Here is a 25,015-nt window from a genome sequence, read left to right as displayed (position 1 = left end):
AGGTGCAAAAGCCTAGCAAACGAAGAAGAGCCACCCTTCTATTTTCTTGCTTATTAGGTGCATCTATTTTATTGTTCCAACGTTAATGACTATAAGCTCAGAAAATATTTTCTCCCTACCAGCTGTTATGTTGTAGGGCACCTTCCCTCTTTCAATCATTTCGGAAAGATTAGCAGCAACTTTGATGACCTGGTCGAGAGAGTATGGTACATCGACTGTTTAATAGTTGACATGCTGAATTATATACATAATGGACTGGTTTAGATTGATCACAATCAGACGATTATGAATTTTTTCCTACTTAGCAAAATAGTAAATTCTGAAATAAAATCTAAAATCATGGATTTGCGCAGAATCTATCTTTTTTTATTCAACTGCTAAAAGATTAAAAAAAAAATCCATAAGCTTGAGCTTTTATTGCTAAAAAAAAATATCTTTTTCGAGATCGTCACATACAAGCCATAATGGTTTTTCCAATAGTATTTTTGAAAACTAAAGTTTCATATATTTTGTAAGAACTAAAAATATAATGATTTTAACTAAAAAGGATTATAATTAAGAAATTGGAAAAAAAAAAATAAAATATTTAAAGGCAGACCTCGGCCCCTCATTTTCGAGGGAAGTACTGTTGTATAAATTTCAACAAAAGATGAAAGTGGATTGGCGCAAGATTATATTAATAGAAGCAAAAACATATTATTTTGTGAAATTGCATTAAAAAAAAATACAATTTATGATTATTTTTATTATGAGAATGAAAATTTTTCCTACTTTAATTTATTTGCATAATATTTAAACATAAATTCGTTCAATTTGTTTAATTAATTATACATTTTTAAAGGGCTATCTCAATAATTTTCTAAAGACATTACGTGCTTCAATATATATATAAATATTATATGGGCATAGCAATAACTTCTATTTGAAAATGGGCAATGAATCTAGTTTACAAAATGTTAACAAATGAAATAATGTTGATTACAATGACTCATCAGGACGTTGAATACCGTCAATTCTATGAACAAGTAAACAAATAGGCTTAAAACAGATACTCTACTTGAATGGGGTAAAAAAAACCCTGAATCACAATGTGTTGCTGCTTTCACTGGCAGAAAGAGAAGTGCCTTCAGATTTGACAAGATTGGAGCCTCTGCTACTGATATCAAGACCTTGGAAGCGACCTAAAGGATCGACCTGGTGCAACCTGTCGGAGAAACCGAGTGCGGACGTTGTCATAGGATGCTGATGACTCGACATGGCAGTATGAATGGAATGAAATGGCGGGAGTTGTACGTTTCTCGAGTTGTTATGGGAAAAGAAGGCGGGGGGTTCGTACGGGACATGATGCATTGCAGTGTTGAAAATTGCATCTGAAGGGGCGGAAGATATTTCTCCGGTGGCGGTTCTGAGTCTGTCTACTTCTTGCTTCAGTGCTTCGTTGAGTGCTGCAAAACACACTGACATGTTATGTGGGAGAGCCTACCGAATTAATTGACCATTTTATAATTTCCTACATAGGCAACTCGGATCTTAATATATATTTACTCGGACGGTCTATCAAGTTAAAGTACTTCACCATTCATGAATGCATGCTGCTGCTTACCATCGCGTAACCGAGCTTGCTGTTCCATGTGTTGTAACTGAAGTTTGAGCTCCGTGTTTTCATTACTCAATCCTGTTGTGTCTCTCTGCAAGAACAAACATTTCCTCTTGAAGCCATCAAATAATATCCAAAGGAAAAATGCACCCTGGTTAATTAGCAGCTTACATTCCGGTAAAATTTACAGAGAAGATTATACAACAATTTTCAGTACAGAGAACGTTTCAGAGAAAGGGAACTAATTCTACAGAAAAAGATTTATGAGAAGATTATACTACAGTTTTCGGTACAGAGCGTCTCAGCAAGGGAACTAATTCTACAGAAAAAGATTTATGCACTTGGTATTTTGCATAAATCCCAAGAAAATTTTGATCATCCTGAGTTAATCGATCATCCTGAGTTAGTCGAGACAACCAGAAAGACTTCAAAACGGATTCTAAGAACCCAAAGAACAAGCATCTCATCAGATCATAAATCTCAATCATGTGCACCAGTTCCATGCCATATAAACATTTTACATGTTCCGTAGGACACAAAATGTCCCATTAGTCCCCTCAAATCTGTTAGCATAAATAAAACAAAAAACGGTACAAATAGTTCTAAGAGAAGCACTACCTGAAACAGTGTGAGTTGTGCAGAGAGAGTTGTCGCTTCTGTTTGAAGATTCTGAACCTTTCTTTCGAGCTCAGACATATATCGTGCCTTTCTCTCTTTGGATCGAGCAGCAGATTGACGGTTTGCCATAATCCTGCTCCATGATAACGCCAATACAAGAAAAATGAATGTCGATTATATTAATCAATTTGTAGTAAATTCAAGAGGAATGTCTATAAGTTCAAGTGCCGTCTAGTATGTTCTGTATAAAATTAGTCAAGATAAATACTTGCCAAACAAGGTAGTTCACTAGCTATGGAAATCAATGATCCAGCGAATTATTAGGTCCAGAAAATTATTTGAAAGAAAAACAAGTGGAAATCTCAAACTATAGGGTAGCATATATCAGTTATCCACTTATCCCCCGAATCAGACATTTTTATCAAGATCCTTTAATTAAAAAAAAACTCTCTTAAAATAAGCTAGAAATGTCATTTGACATCAATATCATTTTTTATCTATGGGACAATCTAGGATCACATTGGTCCAATAAAACCTATCACTGATAAAAATCGAAACTTAAATAATTCACAGATTAAAAGGATGGACTCTTTGGAAAAAGATATCGCAAATTAGTCAACCTGGTTGCTATAACAAGTTCAAGATCAGATATCCAAGGAGGTGGAGCCACTGGTAGCCGTCTCCTTAGTTCTAAGTTTCACATATTTTTTTATGTATTATTATACGTATATTTTTATGTATATGATTTCAAAGAATCTAAAGTTATCCCAACTCTTCTTTTTCCTTCGAAATTCTATATTATCGAAAACAACCGACCAGTTTCACTCCAATCCACAAAAAAGAAAACCATTGAATCTCTATTTTTCACAAAAATCTATTATTCGTATTATTTCCAATGATGTACTAAACCCGATTCGCTCCGATATAAAGATTTGAAATCAAGAAAGACACCAAAAAAAAAAAAATCCAAGAAAAAAGGAGTAAAAAAAAAACAACCTTTTGGCACGTTTGGGGTCTAGAGTCCACAACTCAGCAAGCTTATCAGGAGACATGGCTGTCTTTGCTTCAATGTTACTCTCATCCAGCATTAGACTCGAACTATCTACAGAATTACTATACCTATGCCTCGGCCTATCCACTCCACTGATACTCCTCCTTCCGTCACCGTCATAACCGCCTTCCGCAGCCGTCTCAGCAGCATTGAATATAGCAATCGAGTCTACAACCGCAGATCCGCATCCCGCACCTGCGCCTCCGCCGAACTTCTCTATATCCATATAAGTAGAGAACAGATAATCCACAGATCCCATTTCATCAAAACTCCCCTCCGGAGCATCGAACTGGTCGGAAACTAGATCCATGTGCTCCGGCATCCGGAACTTCACCTCCGAATGAGCCCTGCGGTGGTGAACCAGCCTCATTGCGGAAGATTGCGACGGCGTTTGGTTCAACTTAAAGTTTGGATCTTGCATTTCGTTATGTTGATTTATATACTCCTGCAGTTTGAGGAGTGGACATCCATGGGTTTCCTTTAGTTCTTGGAATAAAGTTGACAAGAATAGATGTATATTGAAAAATGCAGGGTTGAAAATGGAGACGTGGGGGAGGAGGAGCGAGGAGTTTTGTAGGGCGGATTCGATGGGGGTATAATCATTTGAGCGTGTGGGGCATGCATGAGATCCCACCTCCTAAAGTGCATATATATATATATATATATATATATAAATATGTATACTTTATCATTAAATTGATATTTGAATTATTAAAATAAAAAAATTAAAAATTAAAATATTTTTTTGAAATTTAAAAACAAAAAAAAAATGTAATATCAGTATTACATTCATTAAAAGTAAAGTTAGAAAAAAAAATTTGTATTTTTTCTAAGTGGTTACTATCATATCCTCAAATTTAACAAATGGATACCCGATCAGGGTTATTCGAGAGTAAAATACCACCAAAAAATACGATCTAGTGCAAAATAGTCGAGTTACCTAAACCTGACATTTTTTAAAATTACTCGACTCGATTAGATCAGATCAGCTACCTCAAACGGCAAACCAGAACCGAACCCAAACGCCCACTCTAAGGGGTACCGTGTTGGAATTTTTTTATTTGTTTAATGACGAGAAACCACATTTATTGAACATGATAAACTCCATATATATGCATTAGTTTGTAAATCATACACATTGAGTAAAATAATAGAAAATTGCACATTAAAATCAAATGGAGAATGTCGTTATAGATTTTTTATTTTATATGTTAGATGTCTTACATCTGCTGAATTAAGTTATTGAGAATTTTATATACAAATTTAGACAATCATTCCCCTTGAATCAACTTTTGAGGTAAAGTTAGGACCAACTCCACGATCTTAATATGATATTAGAACTCAGATCGCTGTTGTGTGTAAGACTGTCCTTATGTACCTCTCGCTAGTTTGGTAAAATTTTAGTTTTTAGATCCATAACACATTGTACTTAACATGGTACTTAAAACTATGTGTGTTTTAAAAAAAAAAATAATAAGAAAAAGGTTTTTAATTTTTTAATTTAAAATGATATGAGAATGAAAAAAATGAAATATGAAGGTGATGATTAAAGGATATTTTTTGAATTATTGAAAAAATTTAACAAATATATCAAAATTTTGATCTCACGTTATTATGATATTCCTTGTAGATGAGGAACTAAGTGGTATTTCTTTAACACTAATTAGTCATCGAATTACTAAATCATTAATGGATTTCATTAAAATTTAGCTGTTTTAAATCCTTAACTAATGAAGATTAACAAAATATATAAATTTCATCCACGTAGAAAGAACCAAGTTTTTGGACAGGCTTTCATGGCCTCAATCTACGGGCATTCTTTTCATCTCTTTCAACCATGAACCTATTAAATGTTTAACAAATTAGGTGAAATATATGACACACGAAATGCATCATTTGATTAATAAATACAAATACAAAAATTACTTTTTAATATGCACATAAAGTAGCAAATCACCTAATTTAATTCATTAAGTTATTTTTTGAAATGATAATAATTATAAATCGCGATTTATTATAAATTGATGTTTTTTTTTCCTTCAAAAAATCAAACATTCAATTATAAATTGACTAAATGTCTCATATTCGACCTTGTATATATTCTATATATTTTTGGCAGGTGTACGCACATGCAAATCTTGCTTTCTATCCCCACAAAAGTGAATCATATTATGTGGTCGATATATTTATCAATATTTATTTGCGATATACATTGAATTTTGTAATAAAGATGCGAGATTACCATTCTTTCCTTTGCCTCCTAAGTGGGGTGCACGGGGAATCTAGCAATCCATGTATTAAAAAATATAAAAATTCTTGTAAGACAGGTTTATAATCATTTTGTGAGACATATTTTTTATTTAGTTCAATCATAATAAAATATGATTTTTTTATATAAAAATTATTACTTTTTATTGTAAATATGAGTAGAGATGATTCGTCTCACGAATAAAGATATGTGAGACTGTCTCACACTCGTTAAAAAAACTAAGCATTTTTAGAGGTTGTTACATTGTCCTATTCCTCCTTTGCACTTGATTCCTTTTCAGTTTTGGTAATGCATAATTGGTGAAAATGATTTAAAATATGAGAAGGTGCAAAAGATTTCTATATCAATCCTTTATATCATGGTAAAGATGGTACCAACGAAAGATAAATTCTGTAGCTAACATGACCGTGTGTATGATTTCAGCTGCTAATGTAGCCTCTCAATGGTTGGAGCTTCTCAATCAAGACATCAGAGGGAGTCTTGCAGCACTAAGTCGAAGTAAGAAAAGAGTTCGGAATGTAACTGTTTTACCTCACCTATTGTCGAGAGAATTTATGGCCAACGATGAGAAATAATCATATATATACAACAAATGAACCTACCATTTGCAACGTAGAAACAGCTGAAGGACACCGTGATAGATGGTCCAAGCATTTTGAAGTGATGGATAAAGCTCTTGCTGAAGGAGAAGTTCATTTGGTGAGTTTGTTGTGGTGTAATTTATAGGTAGAAAGATTTGTTTGAATTCATGAATGAGTTATTCGACTTAGGCTTTGTTGTGTTACAGTTATCACGAAATCTATCATGCTTTATTTGAACTTTCCGTGATTCTCAAATCACTTAAACCATGTTTAGTACCTTCGAGTGAAGTTAATTATAGCTACCTTAATCTTTCTTTTTGAACATACAATCTAGTATCTCCCACCACTTTCTCATCTTTACCTCCAATGCTCAATTTTGAAAAACTATCTTAACACATCCAGAGTTTTTTATAGTTGATTAAATTTGCCTACGAATTGATTAGCTCAGCTAGGCCACATACCCGTGGCAATTCTTGATTTCATTTTTGTGTCACAGGTGCAAATCATCTAAAACTTGCACTTTTCTTGAAACCATCGTATCAATTATCCACGATCTATTGCTTATTACAACCGGCGAAGCGATATCTATAAAAATTTTACTTATGATTTTTATGAGGAGAGTTGGTTAAATGAAGTTAAGACTTAAGGCAATGCAGTTTCGTGAAAATGGTTTGTTCGGTTCTTCACAACTGATGGAGCCTTTAGGAAATGACCGCAGTTAAATTTTTACGAGACAATTTAGAATGTTCTGTAAAGTTGGATGCACATGATTTTCTTGTAGTTTTTCCATTTATTCAACTTGCAACTTCCTGGTGTCCAAGGAAAACTGACATTGTTGCTAATTATTCCAACTGGGATTTGGGCATTGTTTTTTGGTATTTGAACTGGGGTCAGATATTCTTGTCAGAAATTTATTTTACAAACAGTTTTTTCAGCAACAATCGAAATGAAAATTTTGAATAAAATCTTCCGGGAGGAGCAACAGGCCGCCGGTCAAGACCAATCACCAATTTGAGGGCCTCCATTTCAATTCAGCAAAGGTAAATACTCAAACCAGAAGCCAGTTAAGTAGAGATGAAACAAATTGATATATTTTTTTCCAATCAAGCTTTTATCTTTTTTAACAAACGCTACAAAAAATAGCCGTACATGAGGGGATCAACCAAAATTTCTCAAGAAAGCAATTACAACAATCCCCATCGGTTCTAAACAGCATTCTTATTCTACTTTTTACAAGAATTTTCTATGCACATCTGATATAACGAAATCCCGTATAGAAAAGAGGGAGAAAAAGTTCAAAGGAAACTCAGAGCAAGTTTTGAATAAGATTGTTTGGAAAATCCATGCAAACGATTAGAACCTGTCTGTGTTTTGGACTGAACCTTCTTAATTGAATCCACGGTTCACAAGTTTGTGTACGGATTGAGCGAGGGACAATGCAATTCTAGACAACACCCGCGCATGGAAGTTATATGAATATCATGATAATTTCTCGAAACATTTCAATTCTTAGGCCAATCCGTGTCTCATCACATCATATTACAGGAAAAGCCAAAACCTTGGTTCAGCAAGGCCTGTATCTTGAAGCCCTTCATTTATTCTCTAAAGAACCAAATTTTCCTATCAGGACTTCGAGATTCGCATTCCCATCTCTTCTCAAGGCATGTGCTTATCTTTCACATGTCCTTTACGGTGAATCTCTCCATTCCGTAATTCTCAAAATGGGTCTTCAATATGACCCATTCATCACCACTTCACTTCTCGATATGTACGTGAAATGCGGGTGGCTTCGTAGTGCAGTAAACCTGTTTGATATTGCGTCTCAATGTGAAGTTTTAGTTCAGGATGTGGTTCTTTGGAATTCTATCATTGACGGGCTTTCTAAAAATGGGATCTACGAGGTTGGTTTGGTTCATTTTCGTCGGATGCAGTTGTTAAATGTGAAGCCTGATGGTTACACTTTGTGCATTCTTCTTGGATCGTGTAACCGTGTTTTGGATATTGCTTATGGTACAGAAATTCATGCCTACGTGATAAGAAACGCTTTTGATGATGACCCTTTTGTAGTTACTGCCATGATCCATATGTACTCGAATTTTAACATGCCAATGGAAGCTTGGTATGTGTTTGAGAAGTTGGAAAATAACTGCAATATGGCAGTTTGGAATGCAATGATCAATGGATTTTATGAAAATGGATTTTGGATAAATGGCTTGAAATTGTACTCGCTAGCAAAGAGTGAGAGACTCGAGCTTGGATCAACAACGTTTTCCAGCGTGCTGGCAGCTTGCTCACAAGGCGACGATATAGGAAATGGTTGTCAGATACACTGTGATGTGGTTAAGGCAGGTTTTGAGAACGATCCTTTTGTTAGCACTTCTCTCATAACCTTTTACTCCAAGTGTGGATTCCTTAAAGATGCAGAGAGAGTGTTTTATATGGTAGAGGATAAAGAGGTGGAAATATGGAATGGCATGATCTCGGCATATGTTAATGATGGCCGTGCGAATGATGCTTTACGTATCTACAATAAGATGCGATTTAGAATGGTTGGAACCAATTCTTTCACCATATCAAACACTTTGGTGGCATGCAATATGATTGGAAAATCTTATTTGGGCAGGATGATTCATGGCGAATTGATAAAAAAACCAATGATGGAGAGTCTGACTGTACAAAGTGCTCTATTGACAATGTACTCGAAACTTGGGTATCCAAAGGACGCACACAAAGTTTTCAGTGGAATGAAGGAAAAGGACTTAGTAGCTTGGGGCTCTTTGATGTTAGGGACATGTGAAGATAGGAAATTCCTGGAGGTATTAGATTTATATAAAGCAATGGAATCTGACGGTGTGAAGCCAGATCCTAACATAATAGCAACTGTAATTATTGCTTGCACTGGACTCAATGATGAAAGACTTGGTTTCTGTGTTCATGGATTATCGATAAAGAAAGGATTAAACTTGAATCCTTTTGCGGGTAGCTCTCTGATTGATTTTTATTCTCAATGTGGGCTACCAGATATGGCTAAAAGGGTGTTTTCAAATGTCTCGCTGAAGAATTTGGTGGTTTGGAATTCTTTAATATCATGCTATTACCAGAATGGCCTCCCAGATATTTCCATCAGCCTTCTTTCTCAAATTTTGCAGCATGGCTTGTTCCCAGACGCTGTATCAATTACTAGTGTTCTTCCTGCAGTTTCATCAATGGCAGGATTGCTTAAAGGAAAGGCCATACATGGTTATTATATTCGACTCCAGATTCCTGATGATATTCAAGTTGACAATGCGTTAATGGACATGTATATCAAGTGTGGATGCTTGAACTACGCACAAAATTTGTTCAATAACATGTTGAAAAGAAATCTTGTGTCGTGGAATTCAATTATTGCTGGTTTTGGGTCACACAGCGAATGCCATAAGGCCATCGAGTTTTTCCATGAGATGAGAAATTTAGGAATTGAACCAGATGAAATAACGTTCCTCTCCTTGATTTCCTCTTGCAATCATTGTGGATTTGTTGAAGAAGGTCTGAAAATATTTCAATCCATGAAAGAATACAATATTGGGATTAAAATGGAGCACTATGTAAATATGGTAGACCTCCTAGGACGTGCTGCACGCTTTTATGATGCTTATAGTTTGATAAAAAATATGACAATAACTCCTGGCAGAGGCGTTTGGCTATCTTTGTTGTCTTCTTGTAGAGTTCATTGCAATATTGAGCTCGGTGAATTTGCTGCCAGAAACCTCATCAAAATGGATCCGAACCGAGGCAGCAATTATGTTCAACTGTTAAACTTGTATATAGATACTGGACTACAGGGAAAAGCTGCAAGTTTGAGAGCATTGATGAGGGAGAAAGGGCTGACGAAGATCCCTGGATGTAGTTGGATTGAAGTGAAAAATAAGGTTGATGTTTTCTACTCAGGGGATTCGTCTTCTCCTAGTACAGTTATGATTCATGAGACGATTGATAATCTTAAGAATAGCATGAATAAATTGGACTTTAGTATGGAAGCAGGTGAAATATTATTTGAGCCAGGATGAGATATGTGATCTTGAGACGTTTTGTGATGCTGATCAGTCTTGGACCAAACACTCGCTTGCGGGTTTGGTTCTTGACTTGTTGGAACAGTTCCCGAATGAGATAGTTGGATCTGTACGATTATCATTTGTCCTGCGGTGCTCTATGGTTACAAATGTCTCACTGTGATCAAAATATGACACTTGAATTGTATGTTATGTGATTTGAAAATCGTGCTCTTGGCATCGACAACGACTACTGAGCTTCTACTAGTTTCCACAAAATCGACAAGCTTTTGGAGAAACGTGGTTTTGTGTATTGGCTCATGTACGATGTAGAATGAACCCTATATAAAACCTCACTGTGTATACATTTGAAAATGTGCATCTTCTAAATTCTCCTTTTAATGGCAGTCGTTGCTTATAGAAACATTCAAGCAGCCACTTCCATCCGATTGAGTCCTTGCTTATTGTGCTGTTTTTGTAATGAAATAGAGATGAATTCCATTTGCTTAAAACCGATTTCATAGTTGAGATTGTGAAATTTCATTAGCTTGAGCTCAAACTATATAAACTTGAGATCGGATGAAAAATTGACTGATAAATAGTTGCTCATGTACATGCTCATGAAAAAAACTATTCAAGTTCATAAATAAAGCTAGAGCTCCAAAAATAACTTAGTTTGATCGAGTTCATATCGATTCTGTACGTATGACTCTTAAATTAAATCCACTATTCTCACTTCAAGAAGTTTAAAATAACATATATAACTGACTTATTTCCATCCAAAATGTTTATATTCAAAAAATCATTTATGAAATTAAAGAAACAATAAGTAATACTAAAGAAAAATGACGTGTATTTGAATTTATCAAACTTGATTCGAACTCGATATGTTTGAACTTTTCGAGCCGGCTCAATAAATATTTGATTAATATTCGAATTTATCGAACTCGAGCCGATCTCAAACATGTTCGAACTTTTTCGAGCCTAACTAGAGCTAAATTATTTTGTTCGATAGTTCGCGACTTTAGTATTTTATTAATATAATTGTATAATAATATATATGCATTTAGGATTTTTGAACGTTTTGAGCTTTCGAACATTTATTGTCGATCATATTATCCGAACAATAGTTTAAATATTTTGCGAATAGGTTAGAAGATTTCGAGTCGAACTCGAACAAATAAAATTAAAAATTTTCAAGCTTTGAATCAAACTTGAACTTTGATGATACCAACTTTTCCCTGGGTCCGGTCTGGTGAGCTTGAGCTTCAGATCAACAATGTTTGAACCGGAGCGGAGGGAGCACCACCGGTTTATACAGACTAATGGGTACTGGAAGGTGTCGAAAATTTTTCCGACATGACCACTTTGACCTTTTGATCGGATTTAGGAACAGAGAAATGGGAAGATGTGATAGGTGGAAGTTAATATCTTGATCCCCTTCACCATGAAACATATATGAGTATTTATAGTGGTTGAGAGAACTTCTTCCCATACCGTGCCGAAGTCTATTTTAGGTAAATTTCCTTATAAAATTAAATTCTTCTCCCATCACTGCCAGTCCGGGCCGGATTCCTCGTCGCATCTAATCATACGGCGAGATTCTAGCCTATTTAAAGATTATTCACGTTTTTGACATGTGACAAAGTTCTTAGGATAGGAACAAGTCGGGTCTGAGATTCATGTCACAAGCATCTGTGCTTGACAGAACCCTGCTCTGAACGCTGATTGGGCTCGGATACGTGTGATTCGGCTACCCGGGCTCGGACGAGCGCTAGGGCTCGGCCGGGCACCAGGGCTCGGCCACAGGGGCTTGGCCGAGACCTACCCTGGTGCCCGGCCACTAGTGCTCGGCCGAGCACTAGGGCTCGGCCTCTAGTGCTCGACCGAGCACTACACTGGTGCTCGGCCGAGCACTAGGGCTCGGCTGAGCACTAGGGCTCGGCCTCTAGTGCTCGACCGAGCACTAGGGCTCGGCCGAGCACTAGGGCTCGGCCTCTAGTGCTCGACCGAGCACTAGGGCTGAGCACTACACTGGTGCTCGACCGAGCACTACCCTGGTGCTCGGCCGAGCTCTACCTCGGGCTCGGTCGAGCCCTACACTGGTGACAGAGCTCGACCGAGCATCAAGGCTCGGTCCTCAGGGGTGTGGCTGGGCTTGGTGCTCGACCGATGTGTTCAAGAAGAACGGCTGAGCTCGTTTATAGATGATATCGAATTCGGACAAGTCGTGCTCGACGGGTTACGTTTAAGGTCCTCGGGATGAAAACTCAAGCGCGGTGGAATATTTTGGGGGCATCAGTAGTAACCCCCCCCCCCCCCCCCCCCCCCCCCCCCCCCCTTGCGGTCTAAAAGAAATATTGAATTTTAGACCAGTGAATTGCTATGATTGATCTTGAAGCCCTTGAGTTCAACCTTTGTTGCGAGAAGATCTAAACCGTTCAAGTCATTTGCAAGATTTTGCTTGGCTAGGATCAGACGATGGTGCGGATCCCGAGGCATTTGAACAAGCATGATCATAGCCGTCTATTCTTGATTTAATCGGACGGCTCTCCTTCGTCTGACCTTCTTATAAATAGGGCCTTCATTTCATTCTAAAATCTCACCATTCTCTCATTTTCTCTCCAAGTTACAAAGCGTCTTCGGCCCTTTCGACGTTCTCGGTTCGGCCGACTGTCTTGAGTTCGGTAAACTCTCGCTCCCAACTCTGTTCTTCTTGACCACTTTGGTAAGTTCTCCTTCCTGTGTTAATTGCAACACTTTGGTTAAGGCATGGATGAAGCTATAGGCACTCCTTCCCCCTCCCCTTCGAAGACTTTGGTGGAGCTTCCTTGGTACGAAATTAAGGCTTCGGTCCTAGGGTATGATGATGTCCCTAGGATTAGAGAGTTATCGGGATTACCTTCGGATATTGATATTCATATCCCCGCGATTACAGATAGGGTTCATCTCCCTCCCGACGGATATTGCACATTTTACTTGGACCAACTGGAGATGGGTCTTCGGTTTCCTATCCCCAGGATAGTTCAGTGCCTTTGTGATCACTATCTTATATGCCCTAGTCAACTAGCTCTCAATTCCTTTAGCACGCTTCTGGCTTTAGGAATATTGCTTAGGTATTTTGATATACCCCTCTCCGTAGCTCTCTTAGATCGCTTTGTGAAAATCAAAAGAAAAGAAATTGGTCGGTTTTACCTATCACCCCAGCCCGGGTGTGATTTTCTGGGCGGGAACCCTTCATCCCACAAAGATTGGATGAATATATTTTTATGTAGAGTCTGAGCCTCTTCCTTGGCACTGCGATATGGCTTGGGCCGAGCAGTTAACCCTTAGAGATCCTCCCGTACCTAGGCGTGCCATCGACCTGACCCGCTTCCTCGCTAGTATCTCGGAAAGGTGTTTTGACGTCAAGAGCCTAGTCCAAGATGATCTTCTTTGTGAATTTAGGTTCTGCAGAAAAGGAGTCGAAGTGGAGGGGGACATAGGTATATTTTCCTCAGCCTTTCCACTTTTCCATTGAAAACCAATATTATGCTGACTCCATGTTTCTTTTGCTTTTTATGTCTCCCCTTCCCCAACATCTTCATTTTCCTCTCTCTCTCTCTCTCTTTTTTTTTTTTTTTTAAACAGACGAAAGGATCATGAAGTCGGAAATGCTTCAGAACATGAAGAGGAGAAAAGCTGAGATAGGAGCCTCTTCAAAATCCTCCACTGCTGAGGCCAAAGGGAAACAAAAAAAGGTGTCCATGGAGTATGATAGCCAGCCGATGAAGAAGATTCTCATGACCACTGCTTCGTTCCCGACCCACCAAGGCTCTGGGAAGAGGACACACAGTCCTTCCCCCGTTCATGACCACCATGATTCCGAAGAGGTTGAGCTGGAGGCACCCCTCGACCATGAGACTTCTTTCATAGCCCATCCTTCCGGACCGGAAGCCCTAAATTTTGTTCGGCATTTGGTCTCCTCTGAAGATCTTGCCCTCGTGAAGGCTGCCACCGACCTTCAAGCCATAGAGGCTATGTCCCTTAACTTTATGCAGGTAACTAGTTTTGTTTCTTTCGCATCAATAGTGTTTTTTTTTTTTTTTTGAACATGTGCCTTCACTTCGCAGGCTCGGGTTTGGGGAGGCGAAGTCAGTGGTCGGATATGTGGAGCTCGGGAGATGGCTAGTTCCTCCCAAAAATCAATGAATGACGTCCTCAGTCGACATGGGGAACTTATGAGGAGGACGGAGGACCTTCACACGAAAAGTGAGGCAGAGAAGGTGGCTTTCCTAGCCGAAATCGAAGCTGTCCGAGCCCATGCACAGGTCTTGGAGGACAAAGCGGCTTGGGCTGAGCAGAGGGCACTTCAATTCGAGGAACAATTGCAGAAAAAAGACCATGAAGCCGAGGCCATGTGGCTTCAGAAGAAGGAAGAGTTCATCCACTCTTCGGAATTGATTCGCTGTGCTCGGACAAAGCAACTTCTTACTTCGAGTATGGGTTTAATAGAGGTATCGCTCAAATACAGGCCAACGGGTATTCCGAAGCCGAACACCCTTTTTCCTTCCTTGATGTGTTTAAGGCCTTGGAAGACATGCCCGAGGAGGAAGGGATGGGCAACAGAGAATGAAGGCACAAGCATCCAGGAGGAAGTGAGGTGGTCCGCCGAACAACGCCTTTTATTTTTCACGCTCTACTCGCTCAATACATTTGTATTTCTCGCGTTCTATGTCTTTTTCGTAGGTTTCTCAATATTTGAAACTATGTCTTTGATTTCAAGTGACTAAGTACTTTTTTCGGTTTCCTTTATATCTCACTATCAAATGCGGTATCGAATTTTTCTCTTGTTTTCGAGCTCGGAGCCGAGCTTTAAATCGTGCCGAGCACGAGATCGGACTTTCGTCCTATTATCGAGCTCGAGGTTGGGTTTTTAATCGTGCCGAACGTGAGGTCGACGTTCTTTTTATTGCCGAGCGCGAGGTTGGACTTTTATTCGTGACGAACGTGAGGTCAGACGTTCTTTTTATTGCCGAGCGCGAGGTCGGACCTTTTTTTTTTTTTTTTTAGCCGAGCGCGAGGTCGGACTTTTATTCGTGCCGAACGCGAGGTCGGACGTTCTTTTTATTGCCGAGCGCGAGGTCGGACTTTTATTCGTGCCAAACGCGAGGTCGGACGTTCTTTTTATTGCCGAGCGCGAGGTCGGACTTTTATTCGTGCCGAACGCGAGGTCGGACGTTCTTTTTATTGCCGAGCGCGAGGTCGGACTTTTATTCGTGCCGAACGCGAGGTCGGACATTCTTTTTATTGCCGAGCGCGAGGTCGGACTTTTATTCGTGCCGAACGCAAGGTCGGACTTTTATTCGTGCCGAACGCGAGGTCCGACGCGAGGTCGGACTTTTATTCGTGCCGAACGCGAGGTCGGACGTTCTTTTTATTGCCGAGCGCGAGGTCGGACTTTTATTCGTGCCGAACGCGAGGTCGGCCTTTTATTCGTGCCGAACGCGAGGTCGGACGTTCTTTTTATTGCCGAGCACGGGGTCGAACTTTTATAGGTTTATTTCGATTAAGAAAGATGATATATCAACGCCCAATCTTATTCATGTTTTCGAAAATGAAGACATAATTTCATAAAGATAAAACTAACATGATCGGTTGAGACTATGACTAAGCATAATATTTCTTCAAGTGTTGGACGTTTCACGGGCGCTTGGTTTTCTTTCCCTCAGCATCTTCTAAATAGTAAGCTGCAATTCCTGCTTTCCCCACAACTTTGTAGGGTCCCTCATATTTCGGGTCTAATTTTCCTCTCTCTCCCTGAAACTGGATTCTCTTCATGACCAGATCCCCTGTTTCGAACGAGCGGGGCCGCACTCTTTTGTTGTATGCTCGAGCCATCCTCTTCTGGTAAGCAGCCATCCGAACAGCTGCTCGATTTCTCTTTTCCTCTATTAGATCCAAATCCATGGCCCTCCATTCATCGTTATTTGGTCCATATCCTATCACCCGAGCACTTTCTTGTCCGATTTCTGCTGGCAGGACAGCCTCAGTACCATACACTAAGTTATACGGTGTTTCTCCAGTTCCGATCCGAGCCGTTGTTCGGTAAGCCCATAATACACTAGGTAGTTCCTCAACCCATTTCCCCTTAGCAGAGTCAAGACGTGTTTTAAGAGCGTGCACAATGGATCTATTAGTGACCTCGACCTGTCCATTGCTCTGGGGATAAGCCACCGATGTAAATATCTGCTCTATCTTCATCTCCTTACACCATTCCCGAACTTTAGAGCCACAAAATTGTTTCCCATTGTCAGATATAAGCCTCCTTGGTATCCCAAAGCGACATACCAGGTTCTTCCATAAAAATTTTAAGATCTCCCCTTCAGTGATTTTAGCCAATGGTTCGGCTTCCGCCCATTTAGAGAAATAATCTACTGCCACTAATAAGAATTTCCTTTGACCTGTGCTTATGGGAAATGGTCCCACAATGTCTATGCCCCATTGATCGAAAGGGCAAGGGGAGACAACTGACCTCATAAGTTCAGCTGGTTGCCATTGTAAATTAGCATGCTTTTGACAATTATAATAGGATCTTACCATCATTAGCGCATCTTTTTTCATGGTTGGCCAGAAGAAGCCTGCCATCAAAGCCTTCCGAGCCAAAGCTACACTCCCGAGGTGATTATCACAACATCCTTCATGGATCTCTCGAAGGACGTAACCAGCTTCTTCTGGACCCAAACACTTCAAGAGAGGTCTGGAAAAAGATCTCTTATACAGTATTCCATCCAGGAGCGAGAAGCGGAGTGCCCTCCTCTTGACTTCTCGAGCTCTTTTTGATTCAGTCGGGACTTTTCCATGACATAAGTATTGCTGAATCTCGTATCTCCAATCTTCTTCCAACATATCTACTTTCTCAGCTTGGAGATGATCAATTTGCGAGACAAGCTCTTGTCCGACTAGCTCTGGTTCCGGGGGATGATCAAGAGAACTGGCCATTTTGGCCAGCCTATCTGCCGCTTCGTTCTCAGCTCGAGAGATATGTTTCATGATTAATTCTGAGAAGTCCTCTTTAGCTTTTTCCATAGCTTGGGCGTATCTGACCATTCTCTCATTTTTCACCTCAAACTTACCCTTACTTTGCTGTATTACCAATTGAGAATAAGAATAGAGGACGGCCCGAGTAATACCCATGCTTCGAGCAGCCCTTAGCCCGACCAAAAGTGCTTCGTACTCGGCCTCGTTATTGGAGGCTCGGAAGTTCAGCCTCACCGCAACCTTGGTCTCTTCCCCCCAAGGAGATATCATCACGATTCCGACCCCACTTCCTGTTTGACAAGAGGAACCATCCACGAAGATCTTCCATTGTTCTTCCTCCGCTACTTGAACAGTCTCCGCCAGAAAGTCAGCTAAAGCCTGGGCTTTAATAGCAGTTCTGGGCTCGAACTTGATATCGTATTCACTGAGCTCGGTAACCCACTTAATCAATCTTCCCGAGGTATCTGGATGTGAGACAATCTTCCCCAGGACGCTATTATTGAGGACCGTGATAGGATGTGATAAGAAATAAGGCCTCAATTTTCTGGCCATGATGACGAGGGCCAAGGCCAACTTTTCCTGAGTAGTATAATTGTGCTCTGCCCCCTTTAAAGCGTGACTCACAAAATAGACTGGCTGATGAACTGCATCATCTCTTCTGACTAGAACTGAACTCGCAGCCTGAGGAGTGACTGCCAAGTACACGAAGAGCTCCTCTCCCGGGACGGGTTTGTTCAGGATATGGAGTTCCCTAAGATAAGTTTTCAGCTCCTGTAATGCTTTCTCACTCTGATCATTCCATTCAAAATTTTTAGTTTTCCGAAGTACCTTAAAGAATGGGAAACTTCGATCTGCGGATCGAGATATGAATCGGGCTAGAGCGGCGATCCTTCCTGTCAATCGCTGCACTTCTTGGATGTTTCGAGGAGAACCCATAGAGGATAGTGCTTGCACTTTTTCTGGATTAGCCTCAATGCCTCTGCGAGTCACCATGTACCCCAAAAACTTCCCCGTCTGAACCCCGAACACACACTTGCTAGGGTTCAGCTTCAACCTGTATTCCCGCAGAGTCTGAAAAGTTTCGTCTAGATCCATCACAAACTGGTCGACGACCTTGGACTTGATCAATATATCATCCACATAGACTTCAACGTTCCTCTCAATCTGCTTTTTGAAGACCTTATCCATAAGCCTCTGATAGGTAGCGCCGGCATTCTTTAGCCCAAACGGCATTACTACATAACAGAATGTCCCATCGGATGTGATAAAACTGACCTTGCTTCTGTCCTTTTCCGCCAAGAGAATTTGGTGATATCCTTGATATGCATCGAGGAAACAAAGGAGCTCATGCCCTGCCGTGGAATCGACCAATTGATCTATCCTAGAGAGAGGATAACAGTCTTTAGGGCATGCCCGGTTCAAGTCGCGGAAGTCCACACACATCCGCCATTTTCCAGCCGACTTAGGAACCAAGACCACATTAGATAACCATGTCGGGAAATAGATTTCTTGAATGTGCCCCGCTCTTAATAAATCTTGCACTTGTTCCTTGATGATAGCGTCTTTCTCGGGACCGAAATGTCTCTTCTTTTGTATCACAGGTCGGCATTCGTTCGAGACATTCAACTTATGCTCCATCACCTCCCTCCTAACCCCTTGGAGTTCGGCCGGACACCAAGCAAATACATCTTTATTTTTCTCCAAACACTGGACCAATTGTTCTTTCAAGGGCTCTTCCAAGGTCCGAGCTATCTTCACGACTTCGAATGGGGGATTTAGGATAAGCTCTTCACACACGTCTTCCGAAATAACCTCCCCTGCTTCTTCGATTAGATGTAGTTGATCGAGTCCCCTAGATTCAGGTCGACTTGGATGTTCAATTTTAACCGATTTCTGCTCAACCCTTACTTCTTCCACATAACATTTTCGAGAAGTCTTCTAATCTCCCTTAACCTCTCCTACCGCTTCTCCGACAGGAAACTTGATTTTTTGGTGCAGTGCCGAGGCAATTGCCATGAAGGCGGCCATGGCTGGTCTCCCCATAATAACATTGTACGATGAAGGGGCATCAACTATCACAAAGTTGATAATTCGGGTCTTTCTAGTACCCCCACTTCCCAAAGAGAGAGGGAGATTGACGACTCCAAGGGGGTGTATTGCATGCCCCGTGAATCCAAACAAAGCCGTAGAGATAGGCTCTACCGTGTACTTGCCCAAGTCCATCTGATCCATTGCTTCTTTAAACAGAACGTTGACAGAACTTCCGGAGTCCACAAAGATACGAGCGACCTCGTAATTGGCGATCATAGCTCGGATAACCAATGCATCATTATGTGGGTCGGCCACCCCCTTCATGTCCTCGGGTCCAAAAGTGATCATTGGTCCTGAGCGTGTTCTAGTGCTGCTAATCTCCATGTTCTCCAATCTTCTGCTGCTAGCTTTCCTGGCCCGGTTGGAGTCTCCGTCTGTAGGCCCACCCGATATCATATTAATTACCCCTCGCGGGAGTGGTTGTTCCCGAGGCTCTGCCCTCCGCATATTTGGGTTAGCATTTTGAAAGTTTTCCCTTTGATTCGGAGCCATTCTCCTTTCAGGATGACTTTCCTCCCGAGTTCTCTTAGGGGGTCGGTGCCCACCACTTGGACTGGCTAGAATCGCTTTCATTTCTGGATCTCTCTGGATGATCTGTTCTATTTCTTGATTCAAATGATGACATTCATCGGTAGTATGACCATAATCCTTGTGAAACCCGCAATACTTTTCTGACCTGGGGTTACGAGGTCCTCTGTCACTACTCCGAGGTCTTCGAATGAGTTGTCGTTCATCACATAGTTCCAATGCTCGGGCTTTGTTGACTTTCAAAGGTGTGTAAGAGGCGAATTGTCCAAGCAACGTGGGTGGTTCGAAACGTCCGACCCTTGGCGTGAGGTCGGTGGATCGGACGTCTCGCGTAGCTTTGGCCGAGATCTTTGGTTCACTCTTCCTAGCCATTTGTACTTCTTCCACGTTCATATACTTCTCTGCCCTCGCCAAGAGTTCTTCGAAAGTAGCCGGGGGCTTTTTTACTAACGACTTGAAAAAATCACCACCTCTTAGCCCTTGTGTAAAGGCACTAATCAGTATATCCGGGGTAGCCGAGGGAACATCGATGACCATCTTGTTGAACCTCTTAAGTAAATCTCGTAGGCTCTCTTGTTCTTGTTGTTTAACATTGAATAAACTCAGAGCCGTCAAGGGATGCTTCTTGCTGCTTGCAAACTGGTGGAGAAAAGCTCTTCCGAAGTCTTGAAAAGTTTTGATGGTCCCTGGCCTAAGCAAATTGAACCACTGTTGGGATGATCTGACCAAAGTGGTTAGGAAGACCCTACACTTGATCGGGTCTGAGTACTGGTGCAGTAACGCCGCGTTCTCAAATCGGGATAGATGCTCTTCCGGATCCCCCGAGCCGTCGTATTCTCCGACGTTAGGGAATCTGAAATTTTGAGGCAATTCGGCAGCCAATATCTCGGTCGAGAAAGGGATCCCCCGAGCTAGAAGGGGTGGAGGAGGGGGTGCATTCCTCTCTTCTCTAAGACGTTCCATCTCCTCCCTTAATCTTTGTATCTCTTGTCTCTGAGCTTCACGATCCTCTCCTGGAGGAGGATTGTTGTCTTGTCTTTGGGCCAAGACCTGTTCGACAGTCGTTGTGATCAGTCGGACGAGTTCTGCCATGTTGGATGTTGGTTGATTGTCCTCTCCCGATCGACTCCTGGTACTTGCCATCTTATCTCTCTTTCAACTTTCCCACAGACGGCGCCAATTGATGATACCAACTTTTCCCTGGGTCCGGTCTGGTGAGCTTGAGCTTCAGATCAACAATGTTTGAACCGGAGCGGAGGGAGCACCACCGGTTTATACAGACTAATGGGTACTGGAAGGTGTCGAAAATTTTTCCGACACGACCACTTCGACCTTTTGATCGGATTTAGGAACAGAGAAATGGGAAGATGTGATAGGTGGAAGTTAATATCTTGATCCCCTTCACCATGAAACATATATGAGTATTTATAGTGGTTGAGAGAACTTCTTCCCATACCGTGCCGAAGTCTATTTTAGGTAAATTTCCTTATAAAATTAAATTCTTCTCCCATCACTGCCAGTCCGGGCCGGATTCCTCGTCGCATCTAATCATACGGCGAGATTCTAGCCTATTTAAAGATTATTCACGTTTTTGACATGTGACAAAGTTCTTAGGATAGGAACAAGTCGGGTCTGAGATTCATGTCACAAGCATCTGTGCTTGACAGAACCCTGCTCTGAACGCTGATTGAGCTCGGATACGTGTGATTCGGCTACCCGGGCTCGGACGAGCGCTAGGGCTCGGCCGGGCACCAGGGCTCGGCCACAGGGGCTTGGCCGAGACCTACCCTGGTGCCCGGCCACTAGTGCTCGGCCGAGCACTAGGGCTCGGCCTCTAGTGCTCGACCGAGCACTAGGGCTCGGCCGAGCACTACACTGGTGCTCGGCCGAGCACTAGGGCTCGGCCGAGCTCTACCTCGGGCTCGGTCGAGCCCTACACTGGTGACAGAGCTCGACCGAGCATCAAGGCTCGGTCCTCAGGGGTGTGGCTGGGCTTGGTGCTCGACCGATGTGTTCAAGAAGAACGGCTGAGCTCGTTTATAGATGATATCGAATTCGGACAATTCGTGCTCGAGGGGTTACGTTTAAGGTCCTCGGGATGAAAACTCAAGCGCGGTGGAATATTTTGGGGGCATCAAACTTGAATATACTTAACTCGAGCCAAATTCAAACCTTAAATTTTTACTAATATTCAATCCGAATCGATTCATTTACATCTCTAATTCCACCACTTACCTCATGGGTAGATCCAGTCCAATGGCAAAAAAGGGACAACATCGTTTTTTCCGTGATGATGGATGCATTGGTTCGTATAAAAATATAGAAATTATCCCTTTCTTGCCATTGGTTCTATCCACACCATCACATAAATCTCCTTCTACATCCCCACTTTTTGTTTTTAATATTCTGGATAATCTATAACATTTTATTTGGGGTAAAATAAAATTTTGGTCTTATAATTTGATCATTAATTTTCATTTTTAGTCCATTAAATTTTCAAATTGAAGCTTTAGTGTTGTAAGTTGGTAATTATTATTAATTTTAGTCTCTTTTTTTTTCGTATGACATATTAGAGAAGTCGGTAAATTTTTTTATGTCCTTTTATCAAATTTCGGCACCACATCAGCGTGCAATTAAAAAAAATAAAAATGAGAATAATCATATTTACTAGACTAAAATTGTAATTTAAAATATTAAATGCCTGAAAATGGAAAATAATCCACATACGATGCCAAAATGGAAATATCCCGGTACACTGTTGAAGCCAAGTCTTCCCGTTGACTCCTTGAAAGGACGACGAAAATGGCCCAAGAAATAATGACCATTGACCAAGTCATTATTTCTTAAGCTTCTTGCGTATTGAATACATGTAAATACTTTGAATATTTAATTTAATTTCCATAGGCAGTAACCCAGAAACATACTGCATGATCATGAACCCGTTTTCCCTCTCATATTATTTATACATTCGATCGCAAATATGTTTTCCAAATCCAAATACAGAAAAACTAAGCGAGGAAATATAACAAGAGAAAAGAAATCAATCCAAAGTACTGGAGATGGAGAATTGCTTAGAATCAATGATTTTACATGGGTGTATTTTGGCTAAAATTCTTGAACATAACTTGCCAAATCTAGCAAACCAACCAGATATTCTGGTGAAATCATGCGAAGAAATAGTTTTTGTATTCAGAAACGTGAGAGAAACAGTGCTTTCTGTGGGGCAAATGGGTGTTCAAGAGCTGCATGGATTCGGGATTGGAGGGGGGATTCGAGAGCATGCAATGGCTTCGGTTGATGCTCGAGCAATCGCAGGAGTTGGAAGCGCGTATATTAGACACGTCGATGACGTGCCGGAGAGAGATGAAATGAAAGGAATGCCGCTTCATGATCAACGGCGGCGGCGGCAGCTGTGCTTGGAGTTCATGATGTTCGGTGAAATGAGCGGCGTTGGAGGGGATATAATGGGTGGTTCGAGCGGAGGAATTGGCGGACAGACTCCACTGGATTTCAGCTCAGCTTCCTCTTCTCAGACACAGGGGAGGAGGTGAGCGACCTTAATTTTTCCAAAATATGAAATGAATAACATAGTTTCATCTCATCTTTGATTTATTTATCTAGCAAAACTACAGTAATTTATTACAGTAATATATATATATATATATATATATATATATATATATGTCAAAATTCAAATGCTATGTTTCAACTTTACTGTCTGGAACTTTTTAGATTTATCCCTTCTTCATTGAACTTTTCTTCTTGCATGTGTTGTTTGATCTGCATGAAACCATCATGAAAATTGTTTTACGCAAAAAGACCAAATATAAGTATTTTGGTATTCCATAAAATAGAACTTTACATTCTGATTTTTCATCATTTTCACGTTTTATAAACTCAATCTTAGCTTTAATTCCAAGCTCAAAGCTGACATGAAATTTATTAAACATTTGATCAGCTTCGTTTGCTCTTTTGGATCGAGTAAATAAATATTTATTCTCTCCCAAATTAAATAATGCAAAATGTTTGGACTCGTATTTAGATATTTGATGTATAATAATAAGGTGACAAGATAACTTTATAAATTGGAAAACATGAAATATTACATATGAACAATTTAATACATACATATTATTATAAGTAGCAGACATGCCATCACACATTGAAAGAACATTTTATCAAATAATAAAACTCTAGCTAAGATCGACTTTGGTTTTTCTTCCTTGATTAATACTTTAGTAAATTAATTAAACCACAGGAAGAATGAAGTTGACAAAGTAGTGAAAAAGGTTGCTGCTCCTCAAATGGGTAACAACGAAACTCCGCCTGAAGATGGTTTTAAATGGAAGAAATACGGTCAAAAAGAAATCTTGGGACACGCGTATCCGAGGTATAATTATCATATATTACATGTGTGTCTATATATAAAACAAGATTATCAATATATATACACATGCATATGATATTCGAGGTATGAAACACACCAACTAATTATTTTAAATATAAAAATCATGCAATTAATCTGTGATATTCATTTTTCAGTTTTAATTTGGTAAAAGTATCGATTAAATTTTTTTTCCCTTCTGTCTCAATATTTTTTAATACTTAAAAATGAATTATTTATCTTTTTTAAAAGAAAATTTAATTGCAGGAGTTACTACATATGCACACAACAGAAGCTACGCAATTGCCCCGCCAAGAAGCAAGTCCAACGACTCGACAACGAGCCCTTTGTATTCGAGGTTACATATCGAAACAACCACATCTGCCGCGTGCCCTCCGACTCCGACGCAGCGCCGGTTCTGTTCCCACCCTCCACCACCGCACAGTCGCCGCCACTGCCACCTTTACCTACATCACTGATGGCCACGACCCAGTTTCGCTCCACGAATATCTTCCGCCACCTTGGAATTGTTCCTGCTAGCTCCGGCGGAGTGGAGGCTGGAAGCAGCGGCGGTCACGGGCAGTTCAACGAGTTTCAGCAGGTGGCAGATATGGCCGATGCGATGTTTAATTCTGGTATCAGCAGAAGCAATAGCATGGATATTATCTTCTCCTCCCTTGATGATCATAAGTGGGACTACGGAAGAAGCTAGTGATTTAATCAAAGATAGACAATAGATATTGGTGAATTACATACAAACAAATACTGTCGAATACATGTACTAAAATATCCATAATTCATGGTGCAATTTATTTTCTTATAAATTTTGAATATTAAAAAAAATA

The 25,015-nt window shown here is 40.4% G+C and overlaps 4 protein-coding genes and 1 long non-coding RNA gene across 5 annotated transcripts; 3 read left to right on the top strand and 2 right to left on the bottom strand.

Moving 5' to 3' along the window:
* Positions 1–906: 906 nt before the first annotated feature.
* Positions 907–3,890, bottom strand: LOC142533444 (transcription factor RF2b-like). The gene is made up of 4 exons (XM_075640206.1): positions 3,212–3,890; positions 2,216–2,348; positions 1,604–1,688; positions 907–1,445 (listed from the first exon to the last, which is right to left on the bottom strand). Exons 1-4 carry the CDS (start codon positions 3,685–3,687, stop codon positions 1,084–1,086), a joined length of 1,056 nt encoding a protein of 351 aa, XP_075496321.1. The 5' UTR covers positions 3,688–3,890; the 3' UTR covers positions 907–1,083.
* LOC142533445 (uncharacterized) lies at positions 1,720–2,162 on the top strand. Its single transcript, XR_012816757.1, has 2 exons — positions 1,720–1,774; positions 1,851–2,162. It is a non-coding gene; the product is annotated as an uncharacterized LOC142533445 (long non-coding RNA).
* Positions 3,891–6,931: 3,041 nt separating the features above from the next.
* LOC142533739 (pentatricopeptide repeat-containing protein At2g40720-like) lies at positions 6,932–10,716 on the top strand. The gene is made up of 2 exons (XM_075640613.1): positions 6,932–10,327; positions 10,569–10,716. Exon 1 carries the CDS (start codon positions 7,589–7,591, stop codon positions 10,163–10,165), a length of 2,577 nt encoding a protein of 858 aa, XP_075496728.1. The 5' UTR covers positions 6,932–7,588; the 3' UTR covers positions 10,166–10,327; positions 10,569–10,716.
* An 8,389-nt stretch (positions 10,717–19,105) lies between these two features.
* On the bottom strand, positions 19,106–20,929 carry LOC142532467 (uncharacterized). The gene has a single exon (XM_075638760.1). The coding sequence runs from the start codon at positions 20,927–20,929 to the stop codon at positions 19,106–19,108; it is 1,824 nt and encodes a 607-aa protein (XP_075494875.1).
* Positions 20,930–22,724: 1,795 nt separating this feature from the next.
* On the top strand, positions 22,725–24,965 carry LOC142533674 (WRKY transcription factor 55-like). Its single transcript, XM_075640517.1, has 3 exons — positions 22,725–23,333; positions 24,045–24,176; positions 24,438–24,965. The coding sequence occupies exons 1-3, from the start codon at positions 22,846–22,848 to the stop codon at positions 24,880–24,882; spliced, it is 1,065 nt and encodes a 354-aa protein (XP_075496632.1). The 5' UTR covers positions 22,725–22,845; the 3' UTR covers positions 24,883–24,965.
* Positions 24,966–25,015: the final 50 nt, after the last annotated feature.

The sequence above is a fragment of the Primulina tabacum genome, chromosome 18 (genome assembly GCF_025594145.1).
Source record: "Primulina tabacum isolate GXHZ01 chromosome 18, ASM2559414v2, whole genome shotgun sequence".
In the NCBI taxonomy this organism is placed as follows: Eukaryota; Viridiplantae; Streptophyta; class Magnoliopsida; order Lamiales; family Gesneriaceae; genus Primulina; species Primulina tabacum.
Note: the sequence above shows the minus strand (reverse complement) of the source record. Positions and strands in the feature narration are given on the sequence as shown.

Coding starts and splice junctions, on each gene's coding strand:
- LOC142533444 (XM_075640206.1), bottom strand. CDS start 3,687: ATGCAAGATCCAAACTTTAAGTTGAACCAAACGCCGTCGCAATCTTCC. Junction 2,349..3,211: donor GACCCCAAACGTGCCAAAAG/GTTGTTTTTTTT, acceptor ATCATGGAGCAG/GATTATGGCAAACCGTCAAT. Junction 1,446..1,603: donor GCAAGCTCGGTTACGCGATG/GTAAGCAGCAGC, acceptor TGTGTTTTGCAG/CACTCAACGAAGCACTGAAG.
- LOC142533739 (XM_075640613.1), top strand. CDS start 7,589: ATGAATATCATGATAATTTCTCGAAACATTTCAATTCTTAGGCCAATC.
- LOC142532467 (XM_075638760.1), bottom strand. CDS start 20,929: ATGGCAAGTACCAGGAGTCGATCGGGAGAGGACAATCAACCAACATCC.
- LOC142533674 (XM_075640517.1), top strand. CDS start 22,846: ATGGAGAATTGCTTAGAATCAATGATTTTACATGGGTGTATTTTGGCT. Junction 23,334..24,044: donor TCTCAGACACAGGGGAGGAG/GTGAGCGACCTT, acceptor ATTAAACCACAG/GAAGAATGAAGTTGACAAAG. Junction 24,177..24,437: donor TTGGGACACGCGTATCCGAG/GTATAATTATCA, acceptor ATTTAATTGCAG/GAGTTACTACATATGCACAC.